This window comes from Primulina tabacum, chromosome 4 (assembly GCF_025594145.1).
Source record: "Primulina tabacum isolate GXHZ01 chromosome 4, ASM2559414v2, whole genome shotgun sequence".
In the NCBI taxonomy this organism is placed as follows: domain Eukaryota; kingdom Viridiplantae; phylum Streptophyta; class Magnoliopsida; order Lamiales; family Gesneriaceae; genus Primulina; species Primulina tabacum.
Window position 1 is genome coordinate 48049951 of NC_134553.1, and position 23722 is coordinate 48073672.

A 23722-nucleotide genomic window follows, 5' to 3' on the forward strand; every position below is an offset into this window, starting at 1 on the left:
AAATAAATTGAATATATGATTTTAATTTTTATTAAATTTTATCATTTTATCAAAAGTTATAATTGATAGATCTACAATAAAAAAAATTATAATCGATAGTGTTGATACAATTCAAACATCTAAAAAACTTCTCAGACATCATGGATTAACGCATTTTTTTAGTAATGAAATTGAAAATTTAATGATTATTACTTTTAAACATTCAAGAAAACTATATAAAAGTACATCAATTTGTAGGAAAATTTGTTGAGAATGGGATTTTTTTCCCCACTAATCAAAACAAAAAATATGGAGGGTGTTTTAAGAAGGCCAAAATTCCAACTGTTATATGGATTTAGTAGTTTCGTGAAAAAAAAATTCAAACAAAAAAACTAAGTTTGGATGAAAACCAAACTTTGACAATTTAAATAACTAAAACTCAAAATATACAAACTCAGAGGATTAAAATTGCAATTTTCCAAAAAAAAAAAAAAAAACAAAGTGACTTGGGAAATCTTTTTTATTGATACCTCAATCAATGTATAGAATATTGATTAATGCGTAATTAATCGAATACTGTTTGAACGCATTGTTATGCTCAGAAACAAAATATTTCAAAAAGCATTGTTATGCTCAGAGAACAAAATATCCCAAATCTTAATGGAAATTTTTGTTCTCATACTTCCTATTTTTCCAACATAGAAAATGATATAGGTAATAGCATATTCACTAAATATGTATATTTACATTTAACATTCTAACATGAAAATAAGGTAAAATAATCAATTGCGTTAGAGAAATTCTCCCCCTTATAAAAATAAATAAATAAATCAGAAGAATATACAAAATCGATTGCAAATAATTTAGCTGTGGCTTCACGGCTGATTCTCAAAGATGGGCTCCGAAAACTTACGGCGCGGATGGAGCTAAGCTGAGGTGCAAATCTAGCCCAAGTGAGTCATCCAAACTGAGCCCATCGTCAGCCGTAGAAAATCTACTCAACGAAGGCCCATCTAATCTTCCTCTGCGGGCCTTGACCTGTTGTTGGAGCCCAATTCTCGACTCCCCAGTGCCGTCGGCGTACGATGAGTTTCCCCCACCCCTCCCACTTGTCGAAGACGAAAACACACTACCATGCGACACGTGGAAGGATGGAGCAGGGCGTGGAACGTAAAGCCACGAAGGATGACCCGCCGACGCCGGGATCACCACGGAGCCTGCGGGAGGCAGAAGGTGCGTCGGCGGAGCGAAGGCGGAGACCATAGGGTTACGCATGTAAGAGACGGCGGCATTTCGACTGGCCTGTAACTGTGCACGCTTAAGCTGCTGCCTCTCTTTCTTATGAGCGTTCTGATGGCCGCCCAAAGCCTGCGAGTTAGTGAATTCCCTGCTGCAATATTGGCACTCGTACTTCCGGCTGTCGGAAGACGGAAAAACCCCTGGTTCCGGGATCGATGGGTTTTTTTTGGTGGAGTCAACTTCTTGATCTTCCGCCACGTTGAAACCGAAGAGTTTTAAATGACCATTATGATTGATTCTTGTCTTGTTGCATGTTTCTTTCTGATAATCAAGGTGATGATCGGCCATGCTCTATATATACATACAGCTATCTGTGTGTTTATAGACGAGCGTGTTATCTATGGCAGATGAAAGGGAGACAGAGAGAGGAAGCAAATTGTTGAGGTATATATGGATCAAGAAAGATCATGCATCTGAGAGGGTATTTATACAAGTTTTTAAGGAAATTTAAATATTTTTGAGTATATAAGTAAGAGGTACGCCGATTATGAACAGAACTGATGATTTCTCGACGGTGAAATTGTATACAAGATTTGATTAGTTCATATGTCACTAAAATGAATAAAGAAGAAAGGTAGGAGTGAAGTTGAGAATATGACTCGAGCCAGAAAAAAACATGGGGACCCAACGAAATTGCATGCATCTGTCTTAATTGGGTCACCATCATTTTTATATATTTGTCTGTCTCATGGGAACTTGCTGGATTGCCATTGAATTCTTGATACCTTTGTTTCTATCCATAAATGTACTTTTTATACAAACAAAGAGTTTCAAATTTAATTTGCCATTTCTGTGAGTAATTAATAATTAGTGGAGTGTGATCGATGCATGTGAAGTAGTTCAACAATCAAAACATAATCAAGCTTTGCCCATTGTTTTGAGTAAGAAAGATTCCACCTCTTTCTTGTTCGATGTGCTACTTTTTTTATCGAGCAAGAACGAATGAATCAGGTGGTCTTTCTTTTAGTTCGGAAAATATATATCAAGTTTTACGGATACCATTTAAAATACTTCTTTTTATTAATGAAAAAGAAAATAAATCAAGAATTCGTGGTCTCCCCCTCTGGAGTAGAAGAAGAAAAGGTCATATGTCAATCATCATCGTTCACATTAATCACTCATGGTAGGATAAAAAAGTCCAAGGAAATCATTAAGGCAAATAAAAGTTTTATTTGAAGTTGAAGATTTGGTAAATATTATTGGGGAAGATTTTGAAATTAATATAAAATTAGCTAGTAAATTAATTAATATATCAGCACTTGTCTTGTTTCATGTTAAAAACGTAGTTTTTAAAGAAAGCTGTACATGCTGTTTACCACCAATTGTCCAATAATCAATTAGTACGTACGAATATTGATGAATTTCACTGTTTAAGTTTGTAGACATTTACTAGACTTCATAATTTACGCATTATTCCAATCCTTTTCCTTGAAATTTTGGTGAAGAAAAATGGGTCGTGGAAGAAATCTCGCCTGGCCCCGTTTCACTTTGCGTCTATTTGATCATTTCATGATGTATCACTTGAATATTACTCACAGCTTCATACCCTACTTCATCTTTTAACCTCACACACATACACACAAACACATAATTATAATATGAATAGGTGTCTTGTGAGACGGTCTCACGAATCTTTATCTGTGAGACGAGTCCATCATACCGATATTTACAATAAAAAGTAATACTCTTATTATAAAAAGTAATATGTTTTTATGAATAACCCAAATAATATATGTTGCAATTATTTTGTGGGCTCACATAATTTAATTAATTGTACATGGACAAGTTATCTAATAAAGGGCCCAATAAAGTGATATAATTAATTATGGGTTTCCAAAGTATTAAATAAATTGGTATGGTCCACATTATGTATAGAAACCCAGCCCAATTAGGTCTTCTATGATGGGTTGAAGACTGCTAATGTTATATAAGGTTATGGTCCCCAAGGCACAGAGAATACAACTCAGAATACATACGGCACACGTATTCTAGATCTCTCTCCTTCTCCCATCAAAGGCAAGAATAAGGTGGTCGATTCTCTGTTGCCTTGGAAGATCCATAACTCCGACGCTAGATCAATCAATGGATTCTGGTATGTGTTTACTGTTATTCATATTTTCTGATAATTCGACATGAATTCCTGGCGTGTTGTGATATATGGATTTAATCACATGATTTATAGATTTATTTTATTAAATCTCCAACAAGTGGTATCAGAGCCACGTTCATGTTGAATTATGAGAATTTTGTTTATTGATGGATCGAAACAGAAAAAAATATGTTATGTTATCAGATCTGTGACGATTTTCTTGCCTATAAATTTTTAAATTCAGATCTGATTTTTTTTTAAATTTTCTGAATTTGGATCTGAATAAATTCATGTTATTTGAATCTAATATTTTCAAATTTTAAATCCAAAATTCAAATTAATTTTCGATTTAAAAAAACGAAAATAGAAAATTCGATTTTTTCGAAATTGGGAAGAGCTACCGGAATTCATGGCAAATCGGATGCTCTACGGCCAATTTCCGGCGTCTTGTTCGCAACACGAAGATTCTCCATAACCCTCCATTAATTTCCCGTAAAAGCTTCTTTATTGATCGAATCGGTCGCGTTTTCTTCCTGAATCGCGATCTTATGTGTGTTTTGTATCTGGATTTATTCCGGCCGATTTCCGGCCTAATACGGACTGATTATGGTATGGCAGTGGTCGGCCGTGGTAAGGCGACGCCTGGGTAATGGTTGCCGCCCACTGGTATCGCCGGAGAAGGTGGTGGCGCCGTTTTTGTGAGTTGGGGTTAGGGTTTCGGGATTTGGAGATTTTTGGTTGAATTTTAAGGCCTTGTTTGGTTGTCCAAATTTTGAAATCCAGAATTTTAATCTTTTATGAAATTTTGACTTTCGCAATTCTGATTTGTGAAAATTAAATTCGACCATTTCAAAATTTAATTGCATGAAATAAAATTAATATGAAATTATTCATTATTTTATCGTCTTTGTTTATTTCGATAAAATATTTGTGGATGAATAATTATAAGGTGCAAATATTTTATTTCTTGCATGTTTGGTCTCTATGCTTTATTTGGTCCGATCAAAGTAAATTAAATTTTCTTGTGAAAATTTTAGTTAAGTTGATATCTTGTATCTCAAATTTGATTAAATTTAAATTACATGTTAATAAAGTGATTTTTTGAGATATGTAGATATTGTTCAAGTTCAAAATAAATTGTGTATCAATTTATGCGAAAATAGTCGGTCCAATGGAAGACTATTTTTTGGCCAAATTTCGAAAACAATAGATGATTTTAAAGTGCATCTAGATCTATGCGGAAATTAATCGGCCCAAAGAAAAATTATTTTCTGGCCAAATTTTGGATTCAATATATCTTTTTCAAGTGCATTTATATCTATGCGAAAAATAGCCGGCCCAAAGGAAAACTATTTTTTGGCCAGATTGCAGATTTAAACAAAAAAAAAGTGTTTATATCTATGCATAAAATAATCGGCCCAAAGGAATGTTATTTTTGGCCATATTATAAGCACATAATTATGTGGTCTTAAAGCGTGTCAAGAAAAACTATGCAAAAATTAATCGGCCCAAAGGAAGATTGTTTTCTTGCCAGATTGTAGAGACATTATATGATATTAAATTGTGTTAAATTTATGCGAAAAATGATCGGCCCAAAGGAAGCTCATTTTCTGGCCAAATTTTAGCACAATATGTGGTACTAAATATGTGATAATTTCGGATTATCCATGCATGCAATTGTCGGTCCAAAGAAAGGCATATTGTTGGTCGGATTTATTATCAATATTTAATAATCATGATGTTTGAGTGTATCACCTACAAATTGTTATTTTTGTTCAAAAACTAAATATCAATATTGTGCTAGATGCTTTTTTTATGGGCCCACCACCAGCATGCTTATATTTTGTGATTTATTTAATTCAAATATATGCATGGACTATATTTTATTGTGAGTTTTTTGTTCTATTTTGTTATAGCATCTTCTATATCTGTCAATCTGAACAATATTCAAGTACTTAATGGCTCAAACTTCAAGAAATGGAAGTGCATGTTATGGTAGTGCTCGGCTGCATGGATTTGGACTATGCGCTAAGGGAAGATCGCCCCGCACTTTTGACCAGTTCAGGAACTGCTGATCAAAAGGGTTCTTTGGAAAAGTGGTAGCGATCAAATCGCATGAGTCTGATGATTATGAAACATTCCATTCAAGATACTATAAGGGGTGCAATTCCTGAAGAAAATGATGCTAAAAAGTTCCTTACTCAAATAGCAGATCGTTTCGCTGCAAACGAAAAGGTCGAGACAAGTTCTATTCTGAATAAACTTGTCTCAATGCGGTACAAAGAGAAAGTGAATATAAGAGAGTACATAATGGAAATGTCAAATCTTGTGACTCGATTAAAAGCATTCAAGTTGGAATTGTCGGAAGACATAGTCGTGCATTTAGTCTTGATCTCTCTGTCTGCGCAATTTAATCAATTCAAAATAAGCTATAATACCCAGAAGGAAAAGTGGACTTTGAATGAGCTTATTGCGCAGTGCGTTCAGGAGGAGGAGAGATTGAAACAAGATGTGATTGAAAGTGCTCACTTGACATCTAAATATCAAGGTAATTGCATCAATAAGAAAAGGAAATGGAGCAATAAGGAAGGAAACTCTGGGACTTCACAGCATATGGAGCAACAGAAACAAGATAAAGTGATCACTTGTTTCTTTTGCAAAAGGACTGATGGGCATGTGAAGAAGGATTGTCCCAAATACGCCAATTGGCGTGCAAAGAAAGGGTTGCCTAAGAAGTCGGTTACCAACTGATGGTGAAAGATACATCTTATGGAAAATGAAAATAAAACTGTTGGTGTTTTTTTTTAAAGCTTTATTAAGGAACTGAGTTTTTTTTTTTTTAATTTTCTGGTATTTGGATTTTTAAAAAATAAAATTTGATTTTAGTTTCATGTTTGAACAAATCAAGTTTTTCTTTATCTATGTGGTATTTTCAGTTTTTCGAAATTCAATTATGTTTGGTATGAGTTCTTTGATTGATAAGCTTGATAAATTGAACATCAATATTTTAAATGACATTGACATTATGCATGCATGAAATTTTGAAATTAAATGCAAATTAATTTCGTATGTTGACTTTAGTGGGAGTGAGTAAATTGAAAAGTCAACATTAATGTTTATGTCCACATATGTGGTGGTATAAATTTTATTAGGTGGTAATCTCATTTGGATTTATAGAGAACATTGTTTAGATATTGTGAACATCATTATAATGTGGGGCATATATTTAAGAAACCCGACATTGGATTATTAATCAGGTTATGCGGTACATAAAGTGAACTAAGGATTTTATGCTCACACATCGGAAATCTGACATTTGGAAATAGTTGGATATTTGGAATCCTAATAAAGTTGCGGAATTTTATCACCGGTAATGATCATTGGTCCAAGAAACCATTGAGGATCAATTGTGATAATAAAGCCGTTATATTATACTTAAAGAACAACTGAAACTTGTCAAAGTCAAAATATATTGACATGAAGTTTCCAGTTGGAAGGAAATAATTCAGAGTGGTTATGTGTCAATTGAGCATGTTATTGCAAACTCTATAATTGCGGATGCAGTTGTCATGGGTTGGCCACCCAAGATTTTTTGGGCATGTGACACACATTGATGTTATCCATATAGTTGATATGCCTGTACAGTGGGAGTTTGTATTCGGTTTGAGCATTGACTCATTTAACATGATTTAAGTTTCTGTACAGACTAAGGTTTATTTGAATTACTCTGAAATAAAGTGATGCCTTTCATTGCGATTTAGCATTTGGTTGAAAGTCTGTTATTGGACTCTTTGAGTCATTAGGAGGACCAGTTGGAAATGCATGTTTTATTCTGGGATCACATTTATGTATTTTCATGCTACACATCCATACTTGATCTATGTTATTGATTATGCTAATATTGTGATAATTGATGGGTCTAGTGATTTTAAATGTTGCGATGACTGCTTTGGTTCGATATTGGTATAATTGATAGACCAGATTGTTAAGTGATATTTTGGTTTAGATAACAAGAGCTCAATCCAATTTTTGCATGTACAATATCCGGATAAGTTATGTGGCCCAAGTGGGAGATTGTTGGAATTATTTTGTGGGCTCACATAATTTAATTAATTGTACATGGACAAGTTATCTAATAAAGGGCCCAATAAAGTGATCTAATTAATTATGGATTTCCAAAGTATTAAATAAATTGTCCACCTTATGTGTAGAAACCCTGCCCAATTAAGTCTTCTATGATGGGTTGAAGACTGCTAATGTTATATAAGGTTATGGTCCCCAAGGCACAGAGAATACAACTCAGAATACATACGGCACACGTATTCTAAATCTCTCTCCTTCTCCCATCAAAGGCAAGAATAAGGTGGTCGATTCTCTGTTGCCTTGGAAGATCCATAACTCCGATGCTAGATCAATCAATGGATTCTGGTACGTGTTTACTGTTATTCATATTTTCTGATAATTCGACATGAATTCCTGGCGTGTTGTGATATATGGATTTAATCACATGATTTATAGATTTATTTTATTAAATCTCCAACAAGATATTCGTATAACAAAATACGACTAGTGAAACCGTCGCGCACAATTTTTTTCTTATAATATAGCTTCGATATGGTGAACATGTCTCGTAGACACTTATACAAATACCGATGAAATGATCTAATATATGGACATCACTTTAGATGTTATAGACTTTCATCATATCAAAACTAATGAATATAAACCTAGTTGAAATGAAGGTGCTAGCTAGTTAGTGCATGTCTCCGTCACACTTACAATATTTATATTATATCTATATGTGAAGTTAAAGACTTCTACAGCAACTAACCAAGTTGTGAAGTATTGTCTATATTTTAAAACGTAGCTTTCCAATTCAATTAAATTACATATTTTTGCACTATATATAAAATAAATAAGAGACTATATATATTATACTTCTTCCTTGATTTATCAAATGTAAATTTATTGGTAAATATTCAGTTCCTTATAATCCGTTGACATTTTATATGGAATCTTGGCTATAATTTAGTTTTTATTTGAGAAAATTAAAAGTAAAAATTTTATTTAAAAAAAAGGAAAATCAAATTTGACTGCAAGCTCATATATAATACTAAAAGTACTAAAAGTAAGTTCTATTTTGAAATGTTACTTGTATATACATTTAAAACATTAAATAAACACACACATCGTGAATATTGTCATATAGTAGAAACAAAAAAACAAGAATGCCTTAATTAAAACTGTCTTTTGCCATTTGCAATTCATCGTTGTATTGTTGTAAGCCATGAGCTTGGAACCGACACAAAATGATTGTCCGGCAAAGATTCCTTACTTTGATAGAATATACATAAATTGAATATTTTGAAGATATAATATTGATCGAGTACAATTAATTATGTCACTCGGTTATATTTATATAAAAAAAATTATAAAGTGTAAAACATACGTAACTAGGGATGTAATCGAGTCGAGCCGAGACGAACTCTTGAATGTTTGAGCTTGGTTCGTTTATAATCGAGCCGAGCTCGAGCTTTATTTAACGAATATATGCATGGTTCACGAACTTATTCAAGCCTTTATCGAGCCTAAACAAGCTTAATAAATATGAATTATACATTTAAATTTTCATTAAATTAATTAAAAATTAAATTATATATTTAAAGAAAAATATATTATTCTTATTAAAAATTATAAATTTATTATAATAAATAAATTTAATAGATTTTTCTATATATTTTATAAATAATATGCGAAATCAATAAATCAAATATCAAAACTATTACTTTTTCATCTAAAAGATTACTCATGAACTTATCAACGAACATGTTCACGAGCTAACGAGCCGAATACTGTAAAGCTTGAGTTTGGTTTGTTTATCTTAACGAGCCTCATTAAACGAGCTTTTATCGAAACGAGCTTCGAATAGCTCACAAACGGTTTGGTTCATTTACATCCCTATACGTAACTTAATTAAGAGTATTTTTTTTCATTTCATAACTTGAATTTTTTAAAAAATTTATCATCTTTTCTCTGAATCTGCGTATTTGGCATCATAATTCAAGTAACGAGAATAAAATATATATTACACGTGTCAAAATTCATCTAAAGTATAAATAAAGGTGAAACACAAGCAAAACACCACCCAGAAATGGATGGAAAAATTTGTAATTTCTCATTTATTTTTGCTTAGATATACTATAATGTGAAATTTTTTATGTTTTATCATCGCCACATAAGCAAATATAGAAGAGTATTGATTCAAAAAAGCAATAGTCGATGAATTGGTGGCTTCGCGCAAAGAAATGATCGTAACCAGAAGAAAAAAAATCCAAGTTACAACTTACAAGATGAAAGATAAGATATTGACAGATTAAATGACTAAAAATCTAAAACAAGACAACTTACTTAACTAAAATTGCAACTTTCTCCGACGGAAAATTTCAACCTAAACATCTTTCGACTAATTTAATCGTCCTTACCATGTTAAAATGGAGCACCATCGGTGCTGCTCCTTCAATCAGTTTTCTTGCCCCATGTACCATAAAATTTCAAGTTTTAAAAACAAAATTTCTACAACTACGTGGGTCCAATCTATTAGCTTTAAAATATTGTCACGACATTACTTGAAAGGTCTCGAAATCACATTTCTTTTTTAGCAGTACATTTTACGTAAATAGGTGTGAAAAATTCAGAATTTTCTGTTGAAATATCTGCTAAAGAATGACATGTTCTTGGTCCACATGTACTCTCACGCATAGGTCTTTGATTTAATTCCCTCCATTTGATATTTTGTTATCTTGAACAACAAAATTTGTGATTTGTATATCATGTTTCTTCAAGTGTACATCACTATCGTTGGATCACATAAACTATGCGTAGAGTTCATATGATACAACGACTCTCCAAATTAAACTTCAAAATTTACGTACCAATCTTCTTCGGCGGATAAAAAAAAGTAGACTTTTTTCTTGTATTAGTTGATTTGTGGGATGTGAGATCAAGGATAAATTCGTTATGGTTTGAAATGCTTATACGTAGTTTTCTCAAACCTAATATTATCAAACTCTAATTAATGAACTAGCATTTTCTCTTGGAGGGAAATGAGGGCCCAAAAAAGTATATTAGAATTGAAGCAATTCTAATATATTTAACAACACAAAATATTCTTTATTAATTTGATTTAGAAAATAAATTTTCAATACGAGCTTGGATAAAATCTTTACTAAATTAGTTGATACTTAAATAAAGATATAAAAAAATTTAAAACCGTCATTTTATAGCTAAAAAAAACACAAAATAAAAAATTTATTCTCTATAATTTATTTTTAAATAAAAATGATGTACAAGTACATGAATAGATGGCCCAATTGGGCACCATTACGTGATGATGAAAGATTAATTATTTAGGATGTTTGCGTGATTGACGTTGATATTAAGCTTTTATTTCTATGGGAAGATCTCCACCAAATCTTACTAACCACATCTTGAAAGTGAGAGATATGATAATAATGGAATTATTAATATAGAAACATATTTAGTTTACTTATTAAGCAAAAAATCATGCATATATAGAGTTGATTGAAATATATTTAACTAGCGAGTAAGTCTCTTGTGAGACGGTCTCACGAATCTTTATCTGTGAGACGAGTCAATTATACCGATATTCACAATAAAAAATAATACCCTTAGCATAAAAAGTAATAATTTTTCATGGATGACTCAAATAAGATATATGTCTCACAAAATACGATCCGTAATACCGCCTCACACAAGTTTTTGCCTTTAACTAGTTTTTTTAACCCAAAAAAAATTGTTTAACTAGCTAGAAACTTCATTATTCTATGCATATGTAGACCTTTTCAATATATTTTTTTAAATAAAATGGATAAAGGACAAATAAATAAAATCGATTATCTTATATTAAAAATTCTAAAATTTAAAAGTTAATAAACATTGCGAAAGTGATATGACAATTTTGAATTTTTTTGTTAATAAAATAAATAAATAAATAAGAGACTAATTTTGAAAAGTCTTTCACAACTCCATGCATGACCCTACCATGTCTCCTCTTTCAAGTGGGTTCAATTTCATATCATAACTGGCGCTCGAAATTTAGGCAAGAAATTTTTTTTATATATTTTCAAGAAATGAGAATCATAATTAACCAAATTTTATTTCTCTTTTGCTCCAATAAATTATTTGAGCATAGGATTCCTAAGATGATTAATTTTCTATAATTGTTTTTAACGAAAACTTATTGATTCTCATTTGATTCACATAATTATCTTACACTTTTAGAAAATTATATAGATAAGAAAAATACAAACAAAAAGGTGTATATAATGTTAAAAATTATCATATTTATTTATTATTTTTTTTATAACAAGAGAACCTGCAGCCCGCTATCGATTGATATGCACTTCATAAAATATTAAATTGAACACATTAGCATGTAAATCACGCCAACGAAATAAACCACACTAAGTAAATTTCATGTGACATAATCGTTCAATGTGACAAATTGATAACACATATACCTATTTCACCAACTTAAATATTTTTTCATAAACATATATATATTTTTACTTTTTCACAAAGATAAATGTACATGCAATATTTAAGATTTCTTGAATATTACATGTGTAATTCCATATGTTTGTAGGACCAAGCTGTAAAATATTGGATGTTGAGCTCCATAAACGTCTTAAATCATTAATATAGAGCTTAATTATGACAAATAGATCTAGCATCTAGGTTAGATTAGTATCCGGTAATAGAAAATATTAATAAAACCTATCCATAGCCAAGGAAGATGCGTACGTTCAATCAAATATGTTAGATCCATGAACAAAAGCAAAACATTTAACAGATAGACAAATAATTATAATTTATATAAAATTTTATTATATTTATAGTTATTGCACTTTATATTAAAATTTAATATATATATATATATATATATATATATATATCAAAAAGCTATTTTGACTTCACAAAACAGCATTTTCAAAACACACTTTAATCGGAGTAGGTCTCTTGTGAGACGGTCTCACGAATCTTTATCTGTGAGACGGGTCAATCATACTGATATTCACAATAAAATATAATACTCTTAAGATAAAAAATAATATTTTTTCATGGATGACTCAAATAAAAAAATATGTCTCATAAAATACGATACGTGAGATCGTTTCACACATATTTTTACCATTTAATCGATGGCTTTTCTAAAAAACCATGGTTAGTCAAATGGGATCACGTAGGCAAGTGGCTGCTACGAATCAATTACAGTGAAGCATATTATATGTATCATAGGATACGTTAATGGCAACGTTTTCTGTATAATATTTGTTGATTTGCATCATTTTTTTTCTTAAAAAAAAAAAATAAAGTTGACGTAGTTACTAGCTCCAATATTAATTTACCTAATTCATTTGGATTATGTGTTGCTTAATATAATTCAATAAATTATAAGTAATTGATCACAAATTTTGTGCAATTATTGAATTTTTTTTAACAATATTATAACCGAGGCAGCCAGAAAACTTCATCATTTTATTTACATTAGTTGATTACATCATCATATCTCACGGGTCAAGCGATGTCTCAGCGAAATTTCTACTAGTATATACCTCCTTTCTGATTGAATATTTCTCACGTATATATTACACGATAATTAAATTATTATATATTTCCTTTGAATGTATTAGAGTTTCATTTAAATAGTCTAATCTGATTTTGTCAAGATTGTTGATTAAACTAAAAAAGCAAAAACGGCCTGTGTGAGACGGTCTTACAGGTCGTATGTTGTGAGACAGATATTTTATTTTGGTCATCAATGACAAAATATTACTTTTTATACTAAGAGTATTACTTTTTATTGTGAATATCGGTAGGATTGACCCGTTTCACAGATAAAGATTCGTGAGACCGTCTCACAAAAGACCTACTCAACTAAAAATGCCCTTAATCAATCATTTAGTTGAATAATTAGGAATGTCTTTTCTTGTCATCAGTGGTTTCCACCACCTAATATAAAACGGTTGTTAAAGACTTAATCATGTTTTCTTTTGGTGTCCAAGTGACGTGGATATAATATCATTTGAGATTATCGAATCGCAGGCCTGGCCCGCAAAGATGTATTAATTATCAAAGGTAAATAATTATGCCAACAATTGTTTATTATACAATCCCATTAACCTCTTATTAACTGTCTTGGGCATATTTTTCAAAACTAGATCACAATCCATAATGTCTTATTTTAAAAATAAAATATTAGGATGTTTCGACATATCAAGATATATAATGGGGTTTAAATAATAATATTATTTTTATTATATTGACTATTGTAATGTCCCAAATTCGACGATTAATGTCTCCAATGTACCAAAACAAATCTTTCTAGCGTTCTTATGTATTCACTCACACGCGTCCCATGAAATTTTCCAAAGAGTCATCCATTCCAAAATTATCCCAAGTCAAGTACGCTTAACTTTAGAGTTCTTATGTGAGTATTACCTATCAAATTTTTTAAGTACTCCTCAACTGCACAGTCTCATATCTGAACAGTTTCGGACACTCTCTCATTTTGGTGTGAGATCAATTTATTCATGTTTCATTTGTGACGTGTAATTGAATTTTTGAAATATAGATAATTATATTTTAGAAAATAATGTAAAAATTATCTAATAACTTATTTCGATAGGACAAAAACTTGTGTGAGACAGTCTCACTGATCGTATTTTGTGAGATGTATCTCTTGTTTGGGTCATCCTTGAAAAGTATTACTTCTTATGCTAAGAGTATTACTTTTTATTGTGAATATCGGTAGGGTTGACATGTCCCATAGATAAAAATTCGTGAGACCGTCTCATAAGATACCTACTCTTTCGATAGCTCTTCGAACATGAATATTATGTCCATAAAAATAATGTTTTTATAAATGTCTTTTTAACTTGTAAAATAAAATAAAATATACACGGGATGAAAGATAAGTGCCAATACATTTAGAGCATATTTAATTATTCCAAATGTATTCATGGGCTGATTCACGTAAAGTTGGATCCATGAATTTCATGGATCCAACTTTAAAGTCTTTTTTTTTCTCTCTCTTTCCACTAATTACATTTTTCAATTAAACTCTAAATAATTAAAAATATTATGATTATAATTATTAATCAATCTAACCTAAGGTCCTGAATATAGAATTTATACTAATTTGTTTTTTTAAGATTGATTATGAAAACCACTGGTAATTAGGGTTTGAGATTTATTTAATCTATTGACAAAGCATTGGTCAATTAAACGAGAAAATAATTAATTACATTTACTAATAATAGAATTAAAATGTTTTTTTTTTTGTACTGCCATTTAAAGTGGACATAGACACCGCATAACATGGTGAAAAGATATTAGTCAGGAGACACAAGCACATGTAATGAGATTAAATTATATTGCACTATTAATTAATTAAGCAATTAATTTCACTAATTGGAATTAACAATTTTTTTATATATAGAAAATTAAAGAGATTAATAAAACTATTTGGAATTAATTAATCAATTTATATATGTCTCATAGGTGATGCATTAAGTCAAATTAAAAACCTCTAGCTAGATTTGGATATACTTAACAAAGAGTTTTATCAACTCATTATTATGAGTCTCGAACTCAATACATTGTCTAATTTTTAATCTTTTTTCAACGCATTATTATCCCTAGCTATATATTTTTAAACGAATATTTGATTAGCACATGACAACTGACTATGTCTGAGTTGTAATAACTTTTAATCAATTGAGATAAGATATTTTGGTCGTTAATCCATTGCTTCATAAAACTCTTTGAGACAAATCCAACAAACCAATTGATTTAATGTTGAGATCCAACACATATAATGTAATAGTGATCATATGCATGTGACTGACTTTGTCATGTAAGCTTTCATATTTACCTTAACACATGCTAATTATTAACTTAATATATTGACAAAGAATCTTACGTTAAAAATGAAAAATAATAATTGTACAAGATATGGAAGTTAAAATTATAAAAGCCCGAAGCAAAGTTTTGTACTTTTGAAAAAAAAAGAATTTATTTAAATATCTAAACTTTGTTCTCTACCACAAGAAATAGTATAATATATATGCTACTTTTTTGCTGCATTGCTTTTTCTATGGGTTAGTTAAATAATAACAATGAGTTCAAGTCAAGACAGACAAGACCCGTTCATGCAAAAAAGAAAAGTATGCAATAATGACTTATTCAAGTGAAAAATAAGGTATTATTAGACTATTGAAATATTTTGACAAAAACTTGCATAAGACGATCTCACGGATCATATTTTGTGAGACAGATCTCTTATTTGGGTCATCCATGAAAAAATATTATTTTTTTATGCTAAGAGTATTACTTTTTATTGTGAATATCGGTAGGTTGACCCGTCTCACAGATAAATATTCGTGAGATCGTTTCACAAGAGACATACTCTTGAATTTTTAGCTAGTAAACTGTGTGTTCTCAAGTCTATGAACAGATAACCTAAGATGGCGTTTCTGGTCGATATTTTGTGTGTGTGTGTGTGTGTGTGTATATATATATATATACACACACACACACACTTGAAGATGTTGTTTGAGATTAATTTAATTGTAGGTTTCCTGTCAATGTGCCAATATTTTAGGCCGGATTTACGGTATTATAATAATTAATGAATATAGAAGTAATTGTGCAGTAGAGTATTAAATTAATTGAAAGAATTATTTTAACAAATTAATTTTATAACATCGATCGAGAATTATAATTTTATACGATGATAATTTGACGATTTTTTTTGGTAACTTACGGATTTGGGTTTAATACTCGGTATACCGAAAATTCGGTATTTTTTCTCACCCCTACTATTTCTATTTAATTTGCTTGATTTTAGTTGCTAGTGTTAGAACGCAAGTGAACAATATAATTTATGAAGATATTTCGAATTAGTTTGGATGTGATTTGATTCATATTTGTAGTCATCAACTTGAGTCAAACTTGAATATATTTTAAATCACTTTAAAGTTAAAAGTGTTGTCATTCGATAGTTTGAATTGAGGGTTACATGCACAATTATTTATCTATCGATATCGTGTTTTATTATTCAATATTTTTGTGATATAGTAATGTAACATAAATCTTTCTCGTTTTGAAAATATATGAGTTTGAATCCTCGTTTTTTTTTTAAAAAAAAAAATTTCCCCATAATAATAATAATAATAATAATGATAATAATACAAATTGTGGTTTATGTGACTCACCACATCTTGATTATTAGAATGGCCTAAATGAGTTTTAAACAAAAAAGACTGAAAGAAAGAAAGGGCTAAAATGGATGTTTTTTTTATTATTATTATTAGAATGGCCTAAATGAGTTTTAAACAAAAAATACTGAAAGAAAGAAAGGGCTAAATGGATGTTTTTTTTTTAAAAAAAAAAAACAAGAATGGGCTAGAATGGAATTTGAAACTCGGCTCAGTAGCCCATTATATGCATGAAATTCTCTTGAAACTAAAATACCCTCTAGATATATATAATTTTGTTATGAAAATTCTATTACATATTTTCTCAAGAATCACTAAAAAAATGAATTATATTTTGTTAAAAATTAATTAGTCAATAGTATACGACATGAAAATCTTATTTTTTGTCTTGTTGATATTAAGAAATAGAGCTAAATGTTGGATTTAAAATCCATCTAATGTAAATTCATCAAAGAATCAAAAAAATTTGAAATCCATAGCTTCAAATCTCTTCATACAGCACAATATATATTAAATAGATATGGATGTGTAATAAATAGATGGCTTGGGAATTCATGCACATAGGCAACACTTAGCTCATCAAGGGAGACGATGAAATGATATTGATATAATACGAGAGATGAAAAAACGATATATATATAATTTATAACACATGTTAACAAAGTTCTAAAATTTATGACTAGCTCTCATATTTGATACTCGATTACAATTTGAAATAAACCACCAACTAAAAAAGAAAAAAGAAAAACAATTGAATTTATTATACTTATATTTTTTTAGAAAAAGAATCCAATATAGTATGAACTAGGATGAGACCATCAATGGACAGTCGAACAGAATATGGAAACTGTTTTCTTGATCAGCACAACCAGCTGAGCCAATACTTGAGTTCTTGAACAACCTTGTTAAAACTGAAAAAGGTTTCATTCAACCAGCTAATTAATGGGCGCCGAAGAGGTGAACCTCGTAGCGATCATCAAGAACCCATCGAACAACGCCGAATTCCTCATTGTTAAGCAAGAGCCATCTCTGAAATTTAATGACCCCGAGTATGATTCTTACTCAAAGGGATATAATTTATTATTTAATTATATTTTCTTTTTTGATAATATCGTGCATATTAAATTATAGAGTTTTGTCTTTTTAGACTATTGAGATCTTTGATAAACTCTAGATATGATAGATTTATTTAAAAGAATTTATTTTCTAATGAAACTCTTGTTTTCATATCTTGTAGGATTCTATTCAATGAATAATCTCTAGGTTAAAGAAAGCTTATAAATTATCAAAGATAGATCCTGGGATTGATAGATGAATACAGATGCCGCATGAGCCAAAAACGGGAGTTGGTGATTTACTTCGAAGATATCAAGTACTCAAGCCAAGTCGTATTGATGTGTTGTCGTGGAGTATTGAAGACAAGCAGACATAACACCTAAGCTCAATGTTGATTAGATGCTTGTTCATCAAAAAAATTTCAGCTTCATAAACGTTGCATCTGCAGTTTTGGTTATTTGGTTTGATAAATGTTTTGGCCCACTCTCTCACTTTGTTAAAAGAGTTAAATTTTCTTTATTCACTAGTATTGGTTTTGTAAGCTGACAATTTTTTCTAGTGAATCTTTGTCTGAGTCAACGCGCACAAGTGCATACACTTGTGCATTATTAATCAAAGTTTAATTGTATGATAAATTATATTAATTCGATACATGTTATGTTAAGATATTATAACACTGCGTAGAATAATTATATCTGATTCACACAATCTCTATCTATTTAGTACTTTTATGTCAACCAACTTTCAATGGGTATCAAGAGTGACAAAAAAGTCTTCTACTAAGTGAAATTCTGGTTATTTTTCTTTGAATAGGAAAAAGTACTAGGACGTGTCAACTATCAACACTGCACTTCGGCCACCAATTTCGGAAGGATCCAACTGCACTATTTGAAACGTCAAGACGAGGGTCTACATAAATTCTATTGAAGAAAGAGCATGATAACATGTTATAGATGGTTAGACTCCACCAAAGACTGTTGATGAAGATGTTGACAGTTTTATTAAACTAGTAAGTGCATGGAGGACTGATGAAGTCCAGATTTCGAACTTCAACCCAAAAGAACTCAATGTCATCTTCACGTCAGTTGACATAAATATGTTCAGTTTAATTGTGTCTTTGCCAAGGATATATGAAAATCCTTCAAAAACACAATGAATGATCTGAAAGTGTGCGAAGAACCAAACTCAAATGCTAACCACCAAGTTTGAAAGTTTGAAAATGGAGGAAACACAGTCTATTACTGCTTATGATCGCCGACTGTGTGATATTGCAAATGATGTATCCAGTCTTGACGATCCGATTTCTAATGAAAGACTAATCAGTAATATGTTATGATCACTTCTAGAGCGATTTAACATCAGTATATGTGCAATCCATGAAGCCAAATACACTACCAAGCTTGGATTGGATGATCTGATAAGTTCTTTCAGAACATTTGAGATTAATATGGATTTATAGAAGAAAGATAAAGGAAAAATCATTGCATTCCTAGTCTCAAATAATTCTTACAATGATCTATTTTAACTGTATTAGGAAGTCAACGAGTCTGAACTGTGTGAAGACTTCATCTCATTCATGATAACGGAGACTATCTAAAGAAGATAAGAGACGAGAAGAAATCAAATATCATCTTAATCTTCCTAGTATTACTGCTCTCGAGCTCAAATGATTGCACCTACTCAAGGAAAATTTTGACCAAAGAATGATGGAAAGATTCAATAAGATGTCAAAATACTAGACTCGGTTCAATGCAGAAAGTGTTCAGGCTTCAGACATTATGTTAATGAATGTGCCAACAGGCTTCAGAAAAACAAAATATTAAATGTCTCTCTAAATGATGAAGATCCTGACAAAGAACAGAGATCCAGTGAAGAGAATAATCACACTTTTCTGGTTGCACTAGAGAAACACTCAATGCAATAATCCATTGGGTGTTGTCTCTGGTGTTGCAACACCTAGTAGGAACACCTCTCAAAATTCATCAAAGTCTATCTGTCTCCATGTGACAACTTGTACTGATTCAAGTGATTTGGAAACTCATGATGTAGATAAAAAAAAAAGTCACTTTGGAAAGCTTACAGAAACTCTACGAGGAACTATATGCTGAACTGAATCAAAATGAGCAAACTGAACTCGATTATCTCGAAAGAGAATTTGAAAGATTGTGTTGGAACATTTTAAGTTTTGGTGATTGAATGAGATTGCTGATCAAAAGGATAATTACCGAATCTAACTGAACTGAATTTAACGAGGAAAACTAAACTAAGAAGTTTAACTGATTACAAAGTAAGACTGATAAAACATAAGAAATATACTGATAGCCAAACCGATTATAGGTCGACTGATGAAGCTCAACTGACAGTCTATCTAGTTGCTAACACAAAAGAAATATTCTGAAATAAATTTATTCACCAACTCTAAATTTATTTTTGATCCTAACAAGTGTTATCAGAGCCATATTTATTCTTTCCTCTTAACAAAATATTCTAAATGGCGTCATTAAGCAAGATCTGAATGTTCTCTAAAGAAGATTTTGATAACAGCTGCTCAAGATGATGATATGTGGTACGTTATCATAGACGGACCAATGAGAATCATGAAAGCAAACACTGCTACTGTCATTTTTTACAGTGCTCCTCAGATGATCGAAAAACCAAGGATGAAATGGACTAATGAGGACAAGAAGAAACAAATCTGAACAATGTAGCCAATGACATATTAAACAAAACTTTGGACATGAATACTTTCAGCAAGATCAAAATGTGTCTCATTGCCAAATATATCTAGGATAAATTATACAATTATGCGAAGATAATGATCAAACAAAGGAAAATAAACTCTCTGTGACAATCCATGAATTTGACAGTATCAAGATGAAAGACAGAGAATCCATGTCAGAGTTTGATGAAAGAGTGATGAGCGTATTATTCACTCTAATATTTTTAATTAGGGGCACACAGATGGCCATATGGCTCTTCTTCATGTCAGTACAAACTCATTGATAGTTGGGGAACACTGCGTAGGGTAAGCATCATCATCAGAATCTTGACGTGGCTATTAATATGTGTATCTGATCGTCCAGCAGAATCTTTCATGTCGAACATTTTTAGTATCTTTATACTTGTTGAACTGATGTGTGGATGTATGGTGTGTAATCTCAGTCAAGGAAGTGCATTATTGGATTCTACTTCTGGGGGAAATATGAATGTTAGTGTACTGAATTATCTCTGTATTCTTGTTTATCTATTGACTCTCAGAATTTGAGTTTGACTTCTTTAATTTTATTTTCAGGATTATTTCCAGACATCATACAACTTTTTGGAGCTCTCCCCGCATGCATTGATTCTAATGCGTGGTAGAGTTAATATCTAGCCGAAACTCATGCTTTATGTGGCAAGTAAGAATGACAATTACTTGCTCGGTTTGCCTTGATATTTATGTTTTCAAATAATAGTTCGAGAGGGTGAGATTGAGCGACGCAAAACAAGATCTTTGACATCCCGTTAATTTTCCAAATGAGACTTGGAATTCCAAAACAGAGCAAATAAATGTAAGCAGTGTAATTTAACTGATTCCCGACGTAGCTTTCTATCCTCCTTTAATGTGAATAGAAACAAAATTGATAATAAAGTTGTTGTGATCAGATCAGCTCTCAGATGCTATTCTAGTGGAAAGTTCAACTATCCTTACCATTGTCACTAGAAAATAGGGTATGAAAGTAGACTCAATTCCTCTGGAACATGCAGGATTTCTCAATACAAAATTTCAACGGCAGTTTAGCTGAATTTGCAAAGTGTGGGTAAACTATAAAACTACGTAAAGAAAAACACTTTCCGGAATACATCGCCTAAACCATCATTTCTTGGGTTAGATGACTTACCCTTTTTAAATTGATGCAAAACCTGGTTACGATTTATATGAAATAATTAGACCAAATTCTAAACAACCCAAGTTTCGTCCCCTTATTTTTCCTCACCCGTTTCTTTACTTCTTTATGTTTTGATTCGTGTCTGATCTTGAACTCTGATATGTCTAGGAATTCTCGATGCAGGGGTTTCAATCGAACTGTGGGCTTAAATTCGTATAATGATGGATGGAGTCGTAAGATTCGTCAGCTGCGGACTGATAAATTTGTCGGTATCGGGGTGGTGGTGATCGCCATTGTTGTTATGTACTCCGACCAAAGAAACTAATTTATTTTAGTCAGAAAAATTAAGAATGTTGGTAGTTTATTACACTTGATGTTTGTAAGAGACAATGTTGTAGACTTCTTAATAATAAAGGGATCCATTTATCTAACTTGTTAAAAAGTTAGTAATTTAAAATTTTGGATCCAGAGCTTGATGATAATATGAGAGACATAAAAAAATTGATATGTAAGAACCCGAATTTCCAGCATTCCAGCGGCAATGCAAATTTCCAGCAGAAGCTATTCCAGCATTCCAGCAGAAGCTAATATTTCAGAAGCTGTTATTTTTTCAGCAGATTAGAATCTAGCAGCAAACCACAGATAAAATCCAGCAGCAGCAGCACGAAATTCCACCAGACAGTTACTAATTCAGCCCATGACTTGTAACTGAAGCATTTAACACGGAATAAAGATTGTTAATGGCAGATTATGACCATTAATTGGGAGGCTAACAGTCAGAATTTTGCCTATATATAACACTCTCAAACCTCTAATTGGTGTTACACAAATCTTGAGTTATCACTTGAAATATTTGAGATAAAAGAGTGCTTATTTTCGGGCAGTAGAAACCAGTAGCGAGAGCAAGCCTATTTCCAGACTTCAACCGAAACTCTCCAGCAAATTACTGTAAGTGGGTTTATGTATAAATATCTTGAAACCCGTTTGATGATTTCTGTTTTAAAGCAAAGTATATTCTTGATTTCTAATATCTGATTTTGAAGCACTGAAACTTAGTGAACTAATGGTAGGAATATATATTCTGAACATTACTAATTACTGATTACTGGCCTCACCCCTTAGAGGAGATGTAAAATCCAAGAATTTTAAGTTTTATCACGATAGTATATTTTGGATACCAGGATTTATCTCATTTGAGGATGTGAGATTTGTAAGATTTTACCAAGATTGAGTGAATAATAATATCGTGTATATTATTATTTGAAATTTTGCAGATAAATGCCTAAGATTTGAGTTGATATGGAGATACCGGGATAAAAATCAGGCAAAGGATAATAAAATCCCTATAATTCGAAATTTACAGTGTATATATTTGAGAATTTCGAAAATTGAGAGATAAAAGATTTAGAGTTCGAATTTATATCACGGATAGATCACGATTCTCGATAAAGATTTGATTCAGATTCAAACGCGATATCACTCGATCACGATAGCAGCCAACCCCTATAAATAGGAGGGCCCTGTAGACTCGAAAATCACACCACATATCACACCAAATTTTCGAAAATTTGTGCTCTAGTCTCCTTAGGAATTTTCGAGCGCAGCGAAGCCCTGCCGCCGTCCAACCAGTGAAGTAGGAATTTCGAAGAACCCTAGCCTTTTTACGTTTTTCATCAAGAATTTAAGGTAAGTGGGCTTGTTTAAATTATTGAATTTCGATGCATATATTTTCGGTTTTATAAAAATTCGGGCGAGTACAATTCTTCTTCTACACCCTTCTGGTTACGATATTTTGCATGAATAAATATTTTGACACTGTGAGAATTCAACTTGATATGGGTGGGAATCCCAACCATACGTACCCTTACGCGGTGGGGGAGATAACCGCTATACGGCCTCGTCCCCTTAGAGGAGTAAAAATTAGGGACTGATATCAGTAAACCATTGAAAGTAGATGAATCTCAGTGTCGGGTTAATGATGCGCACGTGATAAGAATTATGTTTGCATGGTATGTATATTTCGAAAATTGCATGTTGTTTTGTTGTACTCGAACGGCCCCCACTTGCTGAGTATTTCCCAAAATACTCACCCTTTACAACCTTCCCAGATAAATCCGAAGAGCAGATTG

General features: G+C 31.5%; 1 protein-coding gene and 1 long non-coding RNA gene across 2 annotated transcripts; one reads left to right on the forward strand and one right to left on the reverse strand.

Annotated features, from left to right (window-relative positions):
• Positions 1-690: 690 nt before the first annotated feature.
• LOC142541735 (zinc finger protein GIS3) lies at positions 691-1895 on the reverse strand. Its single transcript, XM_075648200.1, has one exon. It carries the CDS (start codon positions 1564-1566, stop codon positions 889-891), a length of 678 nt encoding a protein of 225 aa, XP_075504315.1. The 5' UTR covers positions 1567-1895; the 3' UTR covers positions 691-888.
• An 18757-nt stretch (positions 1896-20652) lies between these two features.
• On the forward strand, positions 20653-21116 carry LOC142541758 (uncharacterized). Its single transcript, XR_012819463.1, has 3 exons — positions 20653-20749; positions 20887-20932; positions 21017-21116. It is a non-coding gene; the product is annotated as an uncharacterized LOC142541758 (long non-coding RNA).
• Positions 21117-23722: the final 2606 nt, after the last annotated feature.